Here is a 14,002-nt window from a genome sequence, read left to right on the forward strand (position 1 = left end):
AACAGGGAACCTTGGTATGCAAGCATTATATTTGTGAGATGTTGAAAAGACTTCAGCTGTTTCCTGTGACTCACGGTCAGTGAAGGGGTCTGAATGGAAGAAGTCCATCTCAGGCAGGGAGGGAGGGTCTGTCTGGGGAGGCTGAGAGCGAGGGCCTGTTGGAGGGGGTAACGAGGAGGGGTTCGTATCTGGGGTCTCAGCTTGCTCCTGTTTTCTCTCTGGCTCTGGGGATGAAACCTGATGAACAAAAACACTGTGTTGAAATCAAGCGGCAACCTCTGGTATCAAACTATGAAGCCCATGCGGGAGTGTTATAAACTGTAGTTCATCGAGAATCCGCTTGAGGCTGGCAGCAGAAACACCGGAAACCGCATAGATACCAATTCAAATAAGACGATCTTTACAGCATTAATAAACATGTTGACAGCCTGGTTCAAAAAATGGCTTGGCTCTACGTAGCTAATTTCTCTATCAGCACACACTGTACAGGGGGTGACGTTTTTTCTAACGCAATGGTTCAGGAGATATTAAGATTACGAGTTTTTGCCCAAATAAGGACATGACTGACTTGACTCCCGGACGGGAACACATAGTGGTTGGCTAGGAGGCTCAACCTCACTCTTTACGTCACACTCTGACTGGTTGAGTTCCGCATTTCCAATATGGCTGCCGCCATCGATTGGCTTCAAAACAGCGCTCAGGAACAGATGGGTGACGTCACGGATACTACGTCCATATTTTATACAGTCTATGGTTGAAATCAAATGATTTGAAGAAACGTCAGAATGGGTTGGATTGTGCATCCTTAACGTGCTTTTTGAAAGCATTTTCACCTACGTTTCAAACTAGTATAATATTGTAAGGTCATGCAAGATAGGTTTTCAAGTTTTGTCATTTTCCTCCTGTGCTTCTGTCACAGTCTACAGGAACAGTTCAGTAAATGATGGCCCACAAGTACAGCTTTGTGTAAGAGATTTAAAATAGGTTCAGAATAAATAAAAATTATATTGATTAAATAAGCATCTGCAAAACAAACACAAAATAAGACAAAAAGAACCAAGACAACAGAGCTGTGCTTTTTGTGTATAACACGTATCCTTTACCTTTGATGAGCTCTCTTTAGGCGACTCCTCTGCATCATCTGTGATCTCTGAGGAGATGTCAGGCGTAGAGCTATTTTGTTCCTGAAGATGATTAGGAAAACAAGCACTGTTACTGATCTTGGGACTATATCAATATTTACATTCCTGAAAATTTAACATTGAATGTGCCATGTGTAAATTAAGTATGCTGGTTGTGTGGGGGTGCTAAAAAATGAACTTACTACTTTTTGTGGTTTCATTAAGTTTTCAGAATTTAAAGGAAAAAAAGAACAGCTCTGAACAGTTTTAAAGGAAAATATTTAACTCTTTAGTGGCTTCTTTCAAGTGTGTTTATTACCTTTACTGTGTTCTCGTTGGACTTTGTGAGAGAGGACACATTATTATACAAATCAGATGAGGCCAAACTAGTATACAGATCATCCAGGGCATCAGGTTGCAGTTTGTCCTCCTCTGTAGTCTTTGGACTCTCTTCCTCCTTTTCCTCTTCCTCATCTCTCTCCTTTTCTTCGTCCTTTTCCTTTATTTGTACATGCTCTATCTGCTGATTCCATATATCTATAGGATCTTCTTCCTTTAGCTCTTTAGGCTGGTCCTCTTGGAAGAGGTCTTGCTGAAAGGGGTCCACCTGGTGCGGCTCTGCTGTAGGGCCTGCTGATCCATTCATCATGACAGGAGAGCCGTCCTCCAGGGCTCTCTTCCAGCTGAGCTGAGCAGTGACTGACCTCTCCTCTACCTGGAGATCGTTCAGTTTCTGCTGGACCTAGAAGAGGAGAGAGAGGGATGAGTTTGAGGACTAAAAAAGTAACAGAAAAAAAACATCAGGAACGACTGTCTGCAGAGAAAGGAGACTTGATGAGCATGAGACTGACCTGTGCAACTTGTGTGAAGGAGTCTCTGACAGACTCTTTCAGAGGAGTGAGCTGCTCCTGAGCGGCCTGGACCTTCTCCTGCAGCTTCCTGCTTTCTTCCTGCAGAGCGAGGAGCTCCTCTCTAGCTTGTACCAGCTCCTCCTCATACTGACAAATCTTCTGCTCCTGATCCTCATGCTCTGACTGTAGTGATGAAATCTGTGATACATATCACCATTATGAATTTAAAAACATTACATAGCAGAATGAAGTTCTGTGACTTTGCTGGTGGTCAGTGAGTCATTTACATATCATATATTTTCTGTATTGTGTTAAATGAATGTGCATCACAAGAAAATTCTAGTAGACCTACCAGTTGGGTCTCTTGGTTGGTTTGCTGGCGAATGTGAGACAACTGTTCCTCAAGGGAGCTTTTCTGCTGGTCCAGCTCCTCCAAGGCATCCTGGACCTTCTGACGCTGAGTTTGGAGCCGCTGCAGATCCTCACTTTCCCTTGCCACCTCATCTTGTAAATCCTGCGGACATCATGCCAAAGAGGAGAGAAGATGGAATTAACAATTTAACTGTATATTTTTAACATCTAAAACCTTGAAAAAAAATAGCAGACTTGAGCTACAATGAAATAACAAGGGAAAGAAAATATTCTAGATTCCTTGTTTTGAATATAGCAGGCAGCCAGGCACCTCTGATCCATTTTATTTTCCCTTCATCTCACTACTCTCCCTGTCTCTCTTGACTATCCGTGCATTTCGACCAAGAGTTCTGGGGTCTTTTAGCCCCCAGAACTACTTTACCCTGAACTAAAAGGTTCCTGTGCCCCCATTGTTGTCTGTGTTTCAACCACGAGCTGAAATCCCAGGTAGATTGTGCAAATCAGGCGAGTGACGTATGGAGAGAACAAATATATTAAATAATATTTTGAAATCTTAATAAAAAACTAAACTAGTATGCATTCCCAGGAACTCCTTTTGTGTTTCAACAACTGTGTAAACTCCACAAACATGTTACGTTCAATCGAAAGTCCCAGGACCTTTGAAAAGTACTACCCCCCAAGCAAGGGCTTTTCAGGGGGGAGATTATCTACGCCTGAACTAAATTTAGACCCTGGTTCCTCCGGTCAAAACGCACGTAGTTCAGGGGTTAAGTCCCTAGTTCCGGGGTAAAGTTCCTGCGGTCTAAAAACGTCTTTAGCTAGAGAGAAAGTCAATCAAAGAAAGAATAGAAGTTTATAATCAAGTCATCACACATAAGAAGCGACTCATCAGGAGAGAGGTTGTGCCTAAACTAAAACAAAACAAAACCCTTTCAGTCTACAAAGACTCCTTGTTCCTCTTTCAAATTCAAAAGAAGCAGATGCTCTGTTGAAGGTAAATCCACAGGTAGAAGACAGACTGTAGAAACATCAAATGTGTGTAATTCACTCTGGTTGTAGGGCTGCAGGTTGTTATACATTTAAATTTTGCCAGTGAGACTTCTATTTCCTTTAATCAGACGTTGAGTAGTCCTAGACAAACAGCAGCCTCTTAACTAATAAAATACATAATCTAAATGTACTTATATGTTGTATAAACAAATAGTTCAGTCTAGACCTGCTTTCTGCAATTGGCGCTATACAATCAAAGATCGAACGTCAGATTGGCTGAACAGTGAAATATTTTCATCAGTCTGCTGCATGAACAAGACTACTCAACACAACAGCAAAGGAGGACATGCCTACGTAGATTAGATCCATACCCACCAGATATACAGTACAGTAATATTATGATGTTGAATGCGTTCAACTCATTTTCAAAAGTTGTGAAAATGAAGCTGAAATGATTTGTTGACTGGACAAAAATAATGCTTCTGAATGCAAAATAAGCTGGAAATTCCCTGCCACAGATAAGATGTCAGCCTTTCTGACTATTGTAGAATCGATGCAGAGGAACCAACACAGATCATGACAACAATCATAACAGGATTATGTCCACAAAACACACTGACGTATAAATATCCAACAGCAATGGAGGCTACCCTGCAGTGCAGCCAAGATATTCAGCAACATCACTGTAAGACTCCCCCAGTCACATACTCAAGCTCTGACATCAGACTCGACTCCCAAAAGCAGAGCAGACTAGCCCTTTAAGCCATCAGCTCCCAAAATAGAGCCCATCTCTCATGCTCCGAGCAGACAGACACGCCTACACAAGGACACCAGCCTCTCCCTCTCTGCTGAGAAACATTAAATGTGTTTCTGAAGAAGCGTCTGAGACCGCCGGCCAAATGTATTATTGATCTCCTCCTCCAGTATATCCATTACAACAAAAGTGAGCAACTGCTTTAGCACCTTCCGTCCAAACCGGATATTTATTTAAAAAGGAACAAGGCTGAAATACACACATATGCTCAGGCACTTAAATTCTACGTGTTCCAACAGGAGTTGTTCAAAGCAGGCTGTGATTTCACAGAGATCAAAGAAACAGTCATTCTCCCAATTTCGACCATGCCCTTGATTTTGTCTGTCCATAAATCTCACACACAGACAAACACAGACAAATGGAGACCTTACCTGTACTTCGCTGCTGCGCTGTCTGATGGCCTCCTCCTTCTCCTTGATCTCCTCTTCCACAGTGCTCTTCTCCCTGGGGTTCCAGCACAAGAGACAGGAGTATTTGACCACAGAGGACAGAGAGGGTAAAACTGGTACTCCAAGCCCACCCAGCCCCAGCCAGCTCTCCACTGAACCTTCTTTCCCCTGTTCCTGAACCCCAACAACCTCTTCTCCCTGAGCCACCATGGTGTCCCTAAATCACAAACTCTACTTGCACAGTACAGACAGACAGCGAGAGAGAGGGAGAGAGAGAGAGAGCGCCTGCAGCTACAGCAGGTGTGTGAGCGTGGAATGATACGGTAAGAAAAATAAAATGGTGTGCGAGACTTCAGGGGCTGTGGAGCTGCAGCTCTGTAAGCGCTATGAGGATGAGTGATGGAGAAAGTGAGCATGTGCTGGCTCAGTCAAATGTGTGGGAGATGAGGAGTGAGAAGCAGATGGCTGCCTTGAGGATGGAGGGAGGCAGCGAGGGAGGAGGGACGAGTGATGATGAACCAACCTTCAACATCTATCATTTGTGCCGCCCGAATGTTCAACCTCCCTTCTACACTCTCTCATCCATCCCGCCAGAGAGGAAATGGAATGGGATGCATCGTAGCTTGTGTACGACAGACAATTAATGGAAGTGTACAAAATATATTTTGACGAATACTAAAAAAAGCACAGGAGAAACTTTTGAGTGTTTGCTTCAAATTTGTGCTGTGCAGTGAAAGCTACAAACATGACGCAGACGTGGATGTATAATGTCCCATTGTGTTGGATTTCCCTTACATGCTTCACTGAATATACAATAAAACAACCAAAAACAAAGAGGATGGAAAGCCTAGAAGACTCTAAATAAGCAACTCTGAAATGTGCAGTGTATACTGATTGTCATTTTGATTGAAATGAGCTTTTCACTAAAGCTACAAGCCAAAAACAAAGGTACTGGAATACGAGTGAAATGGTGTCTGTATTTAACCGTCGAAGGGTGACTCTTGTTCTCATTCTTTTGTTCAACCCCCAAGACTATATGTGTGATTTTCACAGGGCATTTTTATTTTTCACACATACTGTAGCATGTTGAAACAGACAAAAAGCTGATCATAGGCTTATCACAGAATATTTTGCATAAATGTTTCAGTTACAAAAAAAAAAGCAGCTCAGTTTTGGCTTATTTTAGTTTTGCAGTACATGTTCTGTTAAAAGATTCATGACAACACCGCACTAATTATTCTCGTTCAACACTTTAACATGACTGAGATTCTTCGTTAAAAGCAACAACCTTGAACCACACACGGTCTTTGCAATCCTTTTCTACATGCTCCAAAAATAACAGCTGCTATTTTTATATCCCCTCTCTTCTCAAACAAAACCCCACCGTTCCCTTGATTACACTGCATCTCCCAACAGCAGAACTCCACTCAACTCCACCTGAGCCTTGCATCTACTCTCTAACACTTACCTATCATCATCCTCACCCTCCTCCTCATCATCATGAGCAGAGGGCTGCTGCCAGATTTTGAAGCAGTTACAAACATGAATCATATTTTCAAGCTCCTCTCCTCTGATGCTGCTCTGAAGCTCTGATCTCTGTGGCACTCTTAATTTCCTTTTCTCTTTCTTACCCCTTTCTTTACATTAGCATGCAGCTGTCAGCACAGCTGTCAGACTATGTGCGAGTGTGTGTTGTGTGCGTGTATTTAATAAGGGGAAGGAGGAAGGCCAGTTTCTCACTTCTCACTCTCAGCTTTCACTGCTGGGAACTACCCTGATACTTCTGAATTTGAACTTAAAACACCTGGTAAAAACATACAACCATCACTCATACAGAGATTACATCAAAAGAGGTTTTTGTATCTTGCTTTTAAGAGAGAAAGAAAAACTGAAAGGTGAAAGACACTTAAGGAACAATCAAAAAGAAGTGTAGTCATTGCAAACTACAACAACTGTTATTCAAAGGTATTTTTGCATAAAAGAGGATGTGGAGCCAAAAGAAGCGCCTCCAGTCTAGATTACAGCAGCCTGTTGCAACAGCCGTGCGTAAGTTCAAACGTAGCCTAGTTTGAACGCAATTTCTCATTTAGGATGGAGTTTACACTCTACTAATGTTTTGGGCGTTGCACCAGCTGAGATAGTTCCGACGTAAGCCTAAGTTACAACTTAATTCTTACACTTTGCTCCTAGTAGGTGTAAAGTCCTCAGTACAGTATATCGGCTGCCATGGCGCATCGTTTTGAAAGTAGGGATGATTTGGAGATACAGAGGGTTTCCCAGCTATATGACGTCTGCAACGCGATATCAGCGAGAGATTAAATCATTTGGGGAAAAAAATGATGACCAAGATTTGCCCTCCTGAGTATTAACATATGTTGTAGTTGATAATTGTACCACTCTGCGACAATGTTTTGGTTAGTTTGGACATTACGGTCTACTAGTTAAGATGAACCTTAAGTCTCTGTGGTGTAACCAAACAACGATACAACTTAAAGCTGCTGTGAGGAACTTTTGTTTTGTATCGATTCTGGCGCCCCCTTGTGGACAAAGTGATACCTCTTATCTCTTGTCCTATACATGCAAAAGTAGTGTTTTCAACAAAAGCCTCATCCTATTGTCTTTTACCAGTCAACTTTATCAGGCAATGTGATTATTTTCCATGAAAACAGTCAAATAAAGGCTGTTTCTGAAGCGAGATATCCATCATCTGGTCTGAAACCTACCCCCTCAGGGCAGTTTCAGGCATTAAAAATGACAACAGAGAAGGTGTCAGTGTTGCTGCTGATGGTCTTGTTTGCTATTGAAGGTCATAAAGAGGCATCAGTATCATTTTCAGTCTGTTTCTCAGCCAGTTCAAAACTCCTCACAGGGCCTTTAAGTTACAAACTTACTAGTTTCAAAGTTTGGTTTAGGGTGGACTTTACACTCTAACTTAGGACACAACTTGTGCACAGCTGGTGCAACAGGCTGCAGGACTTCTTCCTTTAAAAATATTGATATGAACACTGTACTGCGTTAATTGTTTTTGAAAGGAGGTTTCAAATGAACAGAAACAATACTTAAGGAATACTACACATGGACAGGTAGTGAACACGTGCAGAAAGTCTTGTTTAAATTGTATAGATAGAGATTTTACTCTCACTGTTCCCTTTACACAATTATCATAATGTTGAGTCTAATGAAGCTTTTTGCTCTTTACTCTATGTGTGGGAATAAGAACTGAAAGCTCTCCATGTCAATACACTCCCATTTTATATCTTTTATTCTATGTATTTATTGTTATTTACATTTTACTTTCTGCTATTGTTATTATTATTACTGTTATAACATACATTTACATGTTTGTTTTTTTTACCTTTATTTGCAATTTCCCTGTCTGTTTTATAACCTTTCGGGTGTCGGGTGGTTCGGGGGATGTTGGGGATGTACATGTTTGTGTTTGTACATGTACATATCTTTTCAAAACTAAGAAAAAACTATTTATAAAGTTATATATAAAAAAAAAGTATAGATATTGTTTCTTCTTCTTCCATCTAGACTTCAACCAACAGCAACACAATTCAGCTTTATAGCTATCTGCTGCATTTGGTGGCTTGTAGGGAAAAATCAAGTGTTGTTTATCAATTTTCATGGAAGCTGTAGGAGTGAGAGTTGGCAGAGAGTCTGAATTTGTGAGAGTGACATAATCTTGGAGACCCGAATCAGTTACAGACTGACTGCCAGTCTGAAACACTGCATCCAGGCTTTTCAGAGCAGGATGCAGAAGAACTGCCACCTGGACAGCAACACACAGTCCCTAATGTTACTTAATTCAATCTTAGAAGGTGGCATTGAATTAATGAAGACAGTAATACATCACAACAGGCCCTCTTTTGGCTAGCTCTTGTCACTAGTAGAGACATAATCTGCATAAATATGGAGAGTTTTCCTGATTTTTAAATGGAGATCAATAAAAGCGTACCTTTGTAGTTCCACAATCTCGTTACTGAGAGAGTCCAGCTCCTTGATGGCAGAGAAGTCAGCTGCCAGGTTAGCCAAGTTGTTCTAGAAATGAAAGGTGAGAGATGACAAAATGAATGACAAATACAAATAAAGTATAATCCTTATTCAAGGTGAAGATTAACCTCTGAAATCATCACATGTTGTGGTCCTGCCCTTCCCTAGTTACGTTTTGGACAGAAATCTTCAATTTCTAAAAGCCTAGAGGTCAACGTCAGACCATCTGCTATAACAGCTTGTTTTGGCATCCCCTCTCTTAACCTACAGCTTCCACAGCTATATAAGAGAGATCTGGTGGCCTTTGTGACACTCCTAGCTAGACGTCAGATTTTGCTGCATTGGAAATAACCCACTCCTCCCTCTCCCTTTGCATGTCTCAAAGATGTTCTATACTTTCTAAAAATGGAGAAGATAAGATGTGTAACAAAAGGTTCAACCAGAAGATTTCATAAAACATGGGGCACTTTCTTTGAATATGTTAAGGGTCTGCACTTACTGGATGACTCATAATGTGAGTGGTTACACCAGGGTTTTTGTGCCTTCTTATTTTATCTATTATATTTGATTTATTTCTTCTCTTGCTGAATGCTGTGGGAGTGGTATGTGTACATTCCTCTTTTATGTGTATGTCTCTACATATTCTTGTATGTGTGCGGATAACACGTATGCATACTTGAACTGTTTTCCTTCCTTTTGTCCTTCTAAAACCCTTCTGTATAATGTGCTATAGTTACCTCTAATAAGTACTGTTTATTTCTTTGTGTAACTCATTGAGCGGCCAAGCTTAGTTTGTGTTGTGTTCTAGGTGTCTCCTTTCTTGTGTTTCTTTACTTTACTCTTATTTTACTAAAGAACCTGTCAAACATATATCTGTATGTTTCAAAACTCAATTGAAAAAGTTGTGAAAAAAAAAAAATGAACCTCTGAATCACATCATTATTTTAAGATTATTATTTTATCTTAATTGTAAATTCATGATATTTTTTATATAAACCTTTGTTTAGGTATGTGAACATGTACTCTATTTTTTGTAATGTCCATATGTCTATCTATACTTTATTTTTTTGTATTTTTATATTTTCTTATATGGAAAGAAAAAATTAAATACAAATTTGATCACAAACAAACCTCTGAATCACATATGAAGGGTACATTTTTAACAATAGACAGAACAATTGTATCAGATGTTGATAAAAATCCTGGTTACTTAGAAATATTAGGATGCAGGAGAACAAATCCTCACAGCACTATACAAAGAAATGATTCACAGCTACAATGACGACTTCACAGTTAGCACACATGAAACAATGGATGGAGACAAAGTGCTGGGGATGGGAGGGAGACGGACTGAAGGATACTGATACTGGGAAGAGAATAGTGATGGAGGGTCTACTATGCCTACTTTCAAAGATAAATAGAGCTTACTTTAAGCTTTGATTTGTGGTGTCCACTGATCTAACGTGTTGTCTCTGGTGCATCCCAAAATACTTAAAAAACATCTGGACTTTTCAGCAGAAATAGTCTATCAATGTAAAATCTGGGACAAGCTGAGCTATCACAAGCTGTTTTAGGTAATAAGACGCCACCAAGTTTGTAAACTACTGCCGACACTCACTCAAGATTTTCCTGCAGCATGTGTGAATTGGATAGAATGAATACAAAGAGCAGACCAAAGGTAGGTGACACAGTGTTGCAGGGGGGGGAATAGAAAGGCACACAGCTTCAAAAAGTCAGAAAAGGCACAAAAGTGGGGGAAAGCAATGTCAAAACTTTGATCTTCAAACTTCAAATGGTACTTTTTGAAAAAGATATCTATCAAAGCAATGAGTTATGATGGACAATGGAATAGTAATTAGTATTTTTTTAGTGTGTAATCCATATTAGGTCAAGTCTGTATTAGTATCCTTTATATTAATTGAGAGAGCATAAACACAATACACACATCAGACACACACACACAGATAAACACAAGCAGTGTTTGTTTTAAGAGTTTTCTTCTTTTATATCTACCTCAGACAGTGAAAAAGCAGCACTTAAAACCCACAGTTATGAACTTGATTACTCAGTTTCTCTCACTTTAATAACTCAACTCTGCAGCAGGCCTGTTTTTCTAAGTATCTTAACATCTAACATCACCACTCTCATTATTATGATTATTACATTTTGTCCTGTCATGTTGAATTGAGACTAGAAAAAGGAATCCGGTCATCAATAGGGTTTATTTATACACAGAGAGTGTTTGGAGTGACTCACCTGTTTAATGTTTAGTCTGTCCGATGGAGGGATCATCTCTGGGGAGAGACTCTGTGGAGGTTCCAGGCCTTTAGTCAGCTTCTGATTGATCAGATAAAGTGCCAGGGCAAACTGCTCTCGTGTCAGTTTCCCGATGTCTCCAATGTCACAAAGCTCCCTGAGAACGAAAACAGGCACGTTATGTAAGAGAGTAACGATTTACACCTCAGGGAACAAACACTAGTTTTGATAGTCTGACTGATAGCCACGGTCGTGGTTATGGAACCTAATTAACAGGACGACATGCTGTGAGGACATTAAAATCCATATGAGATGATACTGCCTGGTGGGATGAGTCAGCATGTTCTGCTGGTTCTTTGAATGTTGTTAATACTCTGCACCAATATGGGGCAAAGCTACTGCAGCTTAATTAAAAGTCCCTTTTCGTTGTCATTAATTATAAATGAAAAACCACAGGCATCAGATTTTCTTGCTTCTATCATTAATAAACATTGCCTCCTCTTTTTAATCCTACCCTGAGTGAAACCAAACCAAAGTGAAAATCAACTTTAGATTTATTTTATATTGACATTGAAACTTTAAAACAGCATGTTACTTACACCTGATATTTGCAGCCTAACATAATCTGGGAACTGTTGTAATTTTTATATTTGTTCACACTCTATTTTCCTGTCTTAACATTCTGTTTCTTCATGGATTCTAACATTACTGTTGCTGTTTCCTGTGGTTGTGTGTTGCTCTCTGCTTTGGCAGAGAGACTAACTTTCATTGCTTCTCTTCAGGCTATTACCTGTTTAGTCCAAAATACGTTTTTGTTTTTTTTTGTTTTAAGAGAAATGGTAACATTAAAACAAAGATAGAGGGTGTCGTTTTCTGTGATGATTTTGTGGCCATTTGAGGGGGAAAAAGCGATTCCTTAATATAAAGTGGCTGGAATTTACTACGAAATAATGAGTGTAATAAAAGTGATTAGTACAAAGATGACCACTGTTTAACATCAATAACCAAAAATTAAGCTCTGAGAAAAGTGGGTAAAAAAGACAGATAAACTTTTTGGAGATTTTTCTATGCCTGCTTACCAGATTCGTGCGAGTGTGGCAGAGGGCAAACCCGTCTTTAGGAAGATGTCTCTGACTTCAGGTCCAGACACAAGTCCGTCCATGTCACTATCCGTCTTGCTGAACAGCTCATCGTACTTTGCCTTGTCTGCCGGTGTCACCACCCACTGCACAACAAACAAACAGACTTTACTAGCACCAAAGATGCTTCATGATAGAATTCCTTTAACATTTGGACATGACAGTAGCTCAAAACGTACTTACGAACATAAAGCCTTTCCCCTTTCTCTTTTGAAACACACACTGAACTAGCCACTCCGAAATCATGCTAAATGTTTCTGTTTCAGCTACTTGGTACTACAAATAAAGCATCCAGAGCGCTTCTCAGGTTCAGCAGGCACAGGAGAGACTGGTCAGGTACTTACAGGGGCAGCTGCTGGTGTAGGGGCAGGAGCTGGGGCAGGTTTTGGGGGGTGGGGCATGGTCTTGGAGCCGGCGTGGGAGGAGCGACTGTCTTTGACTGAGGGGGGTGAGGGTAACAGGGGCATCACAGGAGGCACAGAGGGTTTTTTTCTCTTTGAGGGTGGAACCAGGGGGGGTGGTAGGGACATGGGAACAGGCTCCCCCTCCAGTGCTCTGTACACCAGATACATCGCCTGGGAAAGTGCAAAAAAGATCAATGAAAGCACATTACCATCCTGTAATCACTGAGTCTTCACACTTCTTCCAAAGGTCTGGAATCTGTTCCTTTCAGGGCTGCAGACACAATTTTAACAGCATAGATTGAACATGAAGCATAAATAAATACAAAACATGGGATGTAGTTTGCGTATTAAAAAATGCTATATAATAGAGTTTCATATATTCATATTTACATTCTTAATATCATATATTTTATTAAACAACACATACAGGCGCATTAGATAAATCCTGAAAAAGTTAATATTCTGCATCAGTTTTCTAAGAAAGTGAAAATTAAAAATCCTCTAGACTCATTACATGTAAATTTAAATGTTTCAAGCATTTTTCCAATCTAACTTTGATTATTATGGCTGTGTTAAAAATGCGTATCTCAATGACTGGATAGACATAGTTCACCAAATATACACAATGGAAAAACTGACATATTCCCTCAGAGGACACGGAGAAAAATTTTACCAACATATGGTCCAGGTGGGTTGACTATATCAGACCCCAAAGACAAGACTCTATGAGGGACATATCCATAACTTGAATATTACCATTCCTCCCAGTTGTTTTATGTTGTACGTAGTTCTGTTTGGTACCAGCAATTGATGCCTGTGAAACATGACTCGTGGGGATGGAACTCGATGTATCTTCATTTGAAAATTGTATTTTATTTATACACTTTAGAGGTGAGAAATTTCAGGTTTAAAAAAAAAAACAAAGACAAAAGTGTAATTTTCCATACTGATTATTATCTCATGATCTTTTAATTTATTGTATGGGGGGGAGAAATATTGTTAACATTCTTTATATTATTTGTATTTATTTAATTAATTAATTAAATTTAATTTAGTTTTATATTTATTTATTTATTTTTATTTATACTTATGTATTAGTATAATTATTTTCAGTATTTTCACTATTATTACTACCATCCCACTTGCTTATCGGTTTCACCAGATTCTGATGATGTTTAATTGTCAAAACAAGCACAAAGCAAAATGTTTGTAATGGCTCTATGGTTGCCAATAAAAACAAAATTACAACAAAAAAAAAGTCTGTATCTCAAAATATTAGAATGTTTCATTTCGTTAAGGGAAAGCCCCCTTTTTGAAAAACAAGAGCCAGAGAAACTTTGATATGGTTTAGATGCTCGAGAGATCAATGCAGTACTACAGTGACTGAAACAGAACAGACATGAGATGAAAAAGTTCAAAAACAGCCTGAGATGAAACTCATAACAGGATGAGTGCAAACCTTTGTGGTTTCTTTCTGGTGGTAAAATATAAGCTCATCTCTTACCACTGAAAACTCATCTTTGTCCAACATGCCATCTCTGTCGATGTCACTGAGCTCCCAAACCTTCAACAAACAACAGATATCATTGCTCAGCATGTATCGTTACAAAACTCCATGATACACTTCCCTCAAAGCCCTGAATCATTACCTCTCTTGCTTCCTCTTTGAT

The 14,002-nt window shown here is 39.7% G+C and overlaps 1 protein-coding gene across 1 annotated transcript in view; it reads right to left on the minus strand.

Annotated features, from left to right (window-relative positions):
• eps15 (epidermal growth factor receptor pathway substrate 15) overlaps positions 1-14,002 on the minus strand; it is a 31,880-nt gene that overhangs the window by 9,341 nt on the left and 8,537 nt on the right. The window contains exons 8-18 of the mRNA XM_034702079.1: positions 13,837-13,896; positions 12,273-12,503; positions 11,869-12,014; positions 10,790-10,946; positions 8,499-8,581; positions 4,520-4,592; positions 2,325-2,486; positions 1,973-2,170; positions 1,441-1,863; positions 1,104-1,184; positions 75-237 (exon numbers count right to left, since the gene is read on the minus strand). Of these exons, the coding sequence (XP_034557970.1) occupies positions 75-237; positions 1,104-1,184; positions 1,441-1,863; positions 1,973-2,170; positions 2,325-2,486; positions 4,520-4,592; positions 8,499-8,581; positions 10,790-10,946; positions 11,869-12,014; positions 12,273-12,503; positions 13,837-13,896 (1,777 nt within the window). The remainder of the gene's footprint in view (positions 1-74; positions 238-1,103; positions 1,185-1,440; positions 1,864-1,972; positions 2,171-2,324; positions 2,487-4,519; positions 4,593-8,498; positions 8,582-10,789; positions 10,947-11,868; positions 12,015-12,272; positions 12,504-13,836; positions 13,897-14,002) is intronic.

This window comes from Notolabrus celidotus, chromosome 2 (assembly GCF_009762535.1).
Source record: "Notolabrus celidotus isolate fNotCel1 chromosome 2, fNotCel1.pri, whole genome shotgun sequence".
Classification (NCBI taxonomy): domain Eukaryota; kingdom Metazoa; phylum Chordata; class Actinopteri; order Labriformes; family Labridae; genus Notolabrus; species Notolabrus celidotus.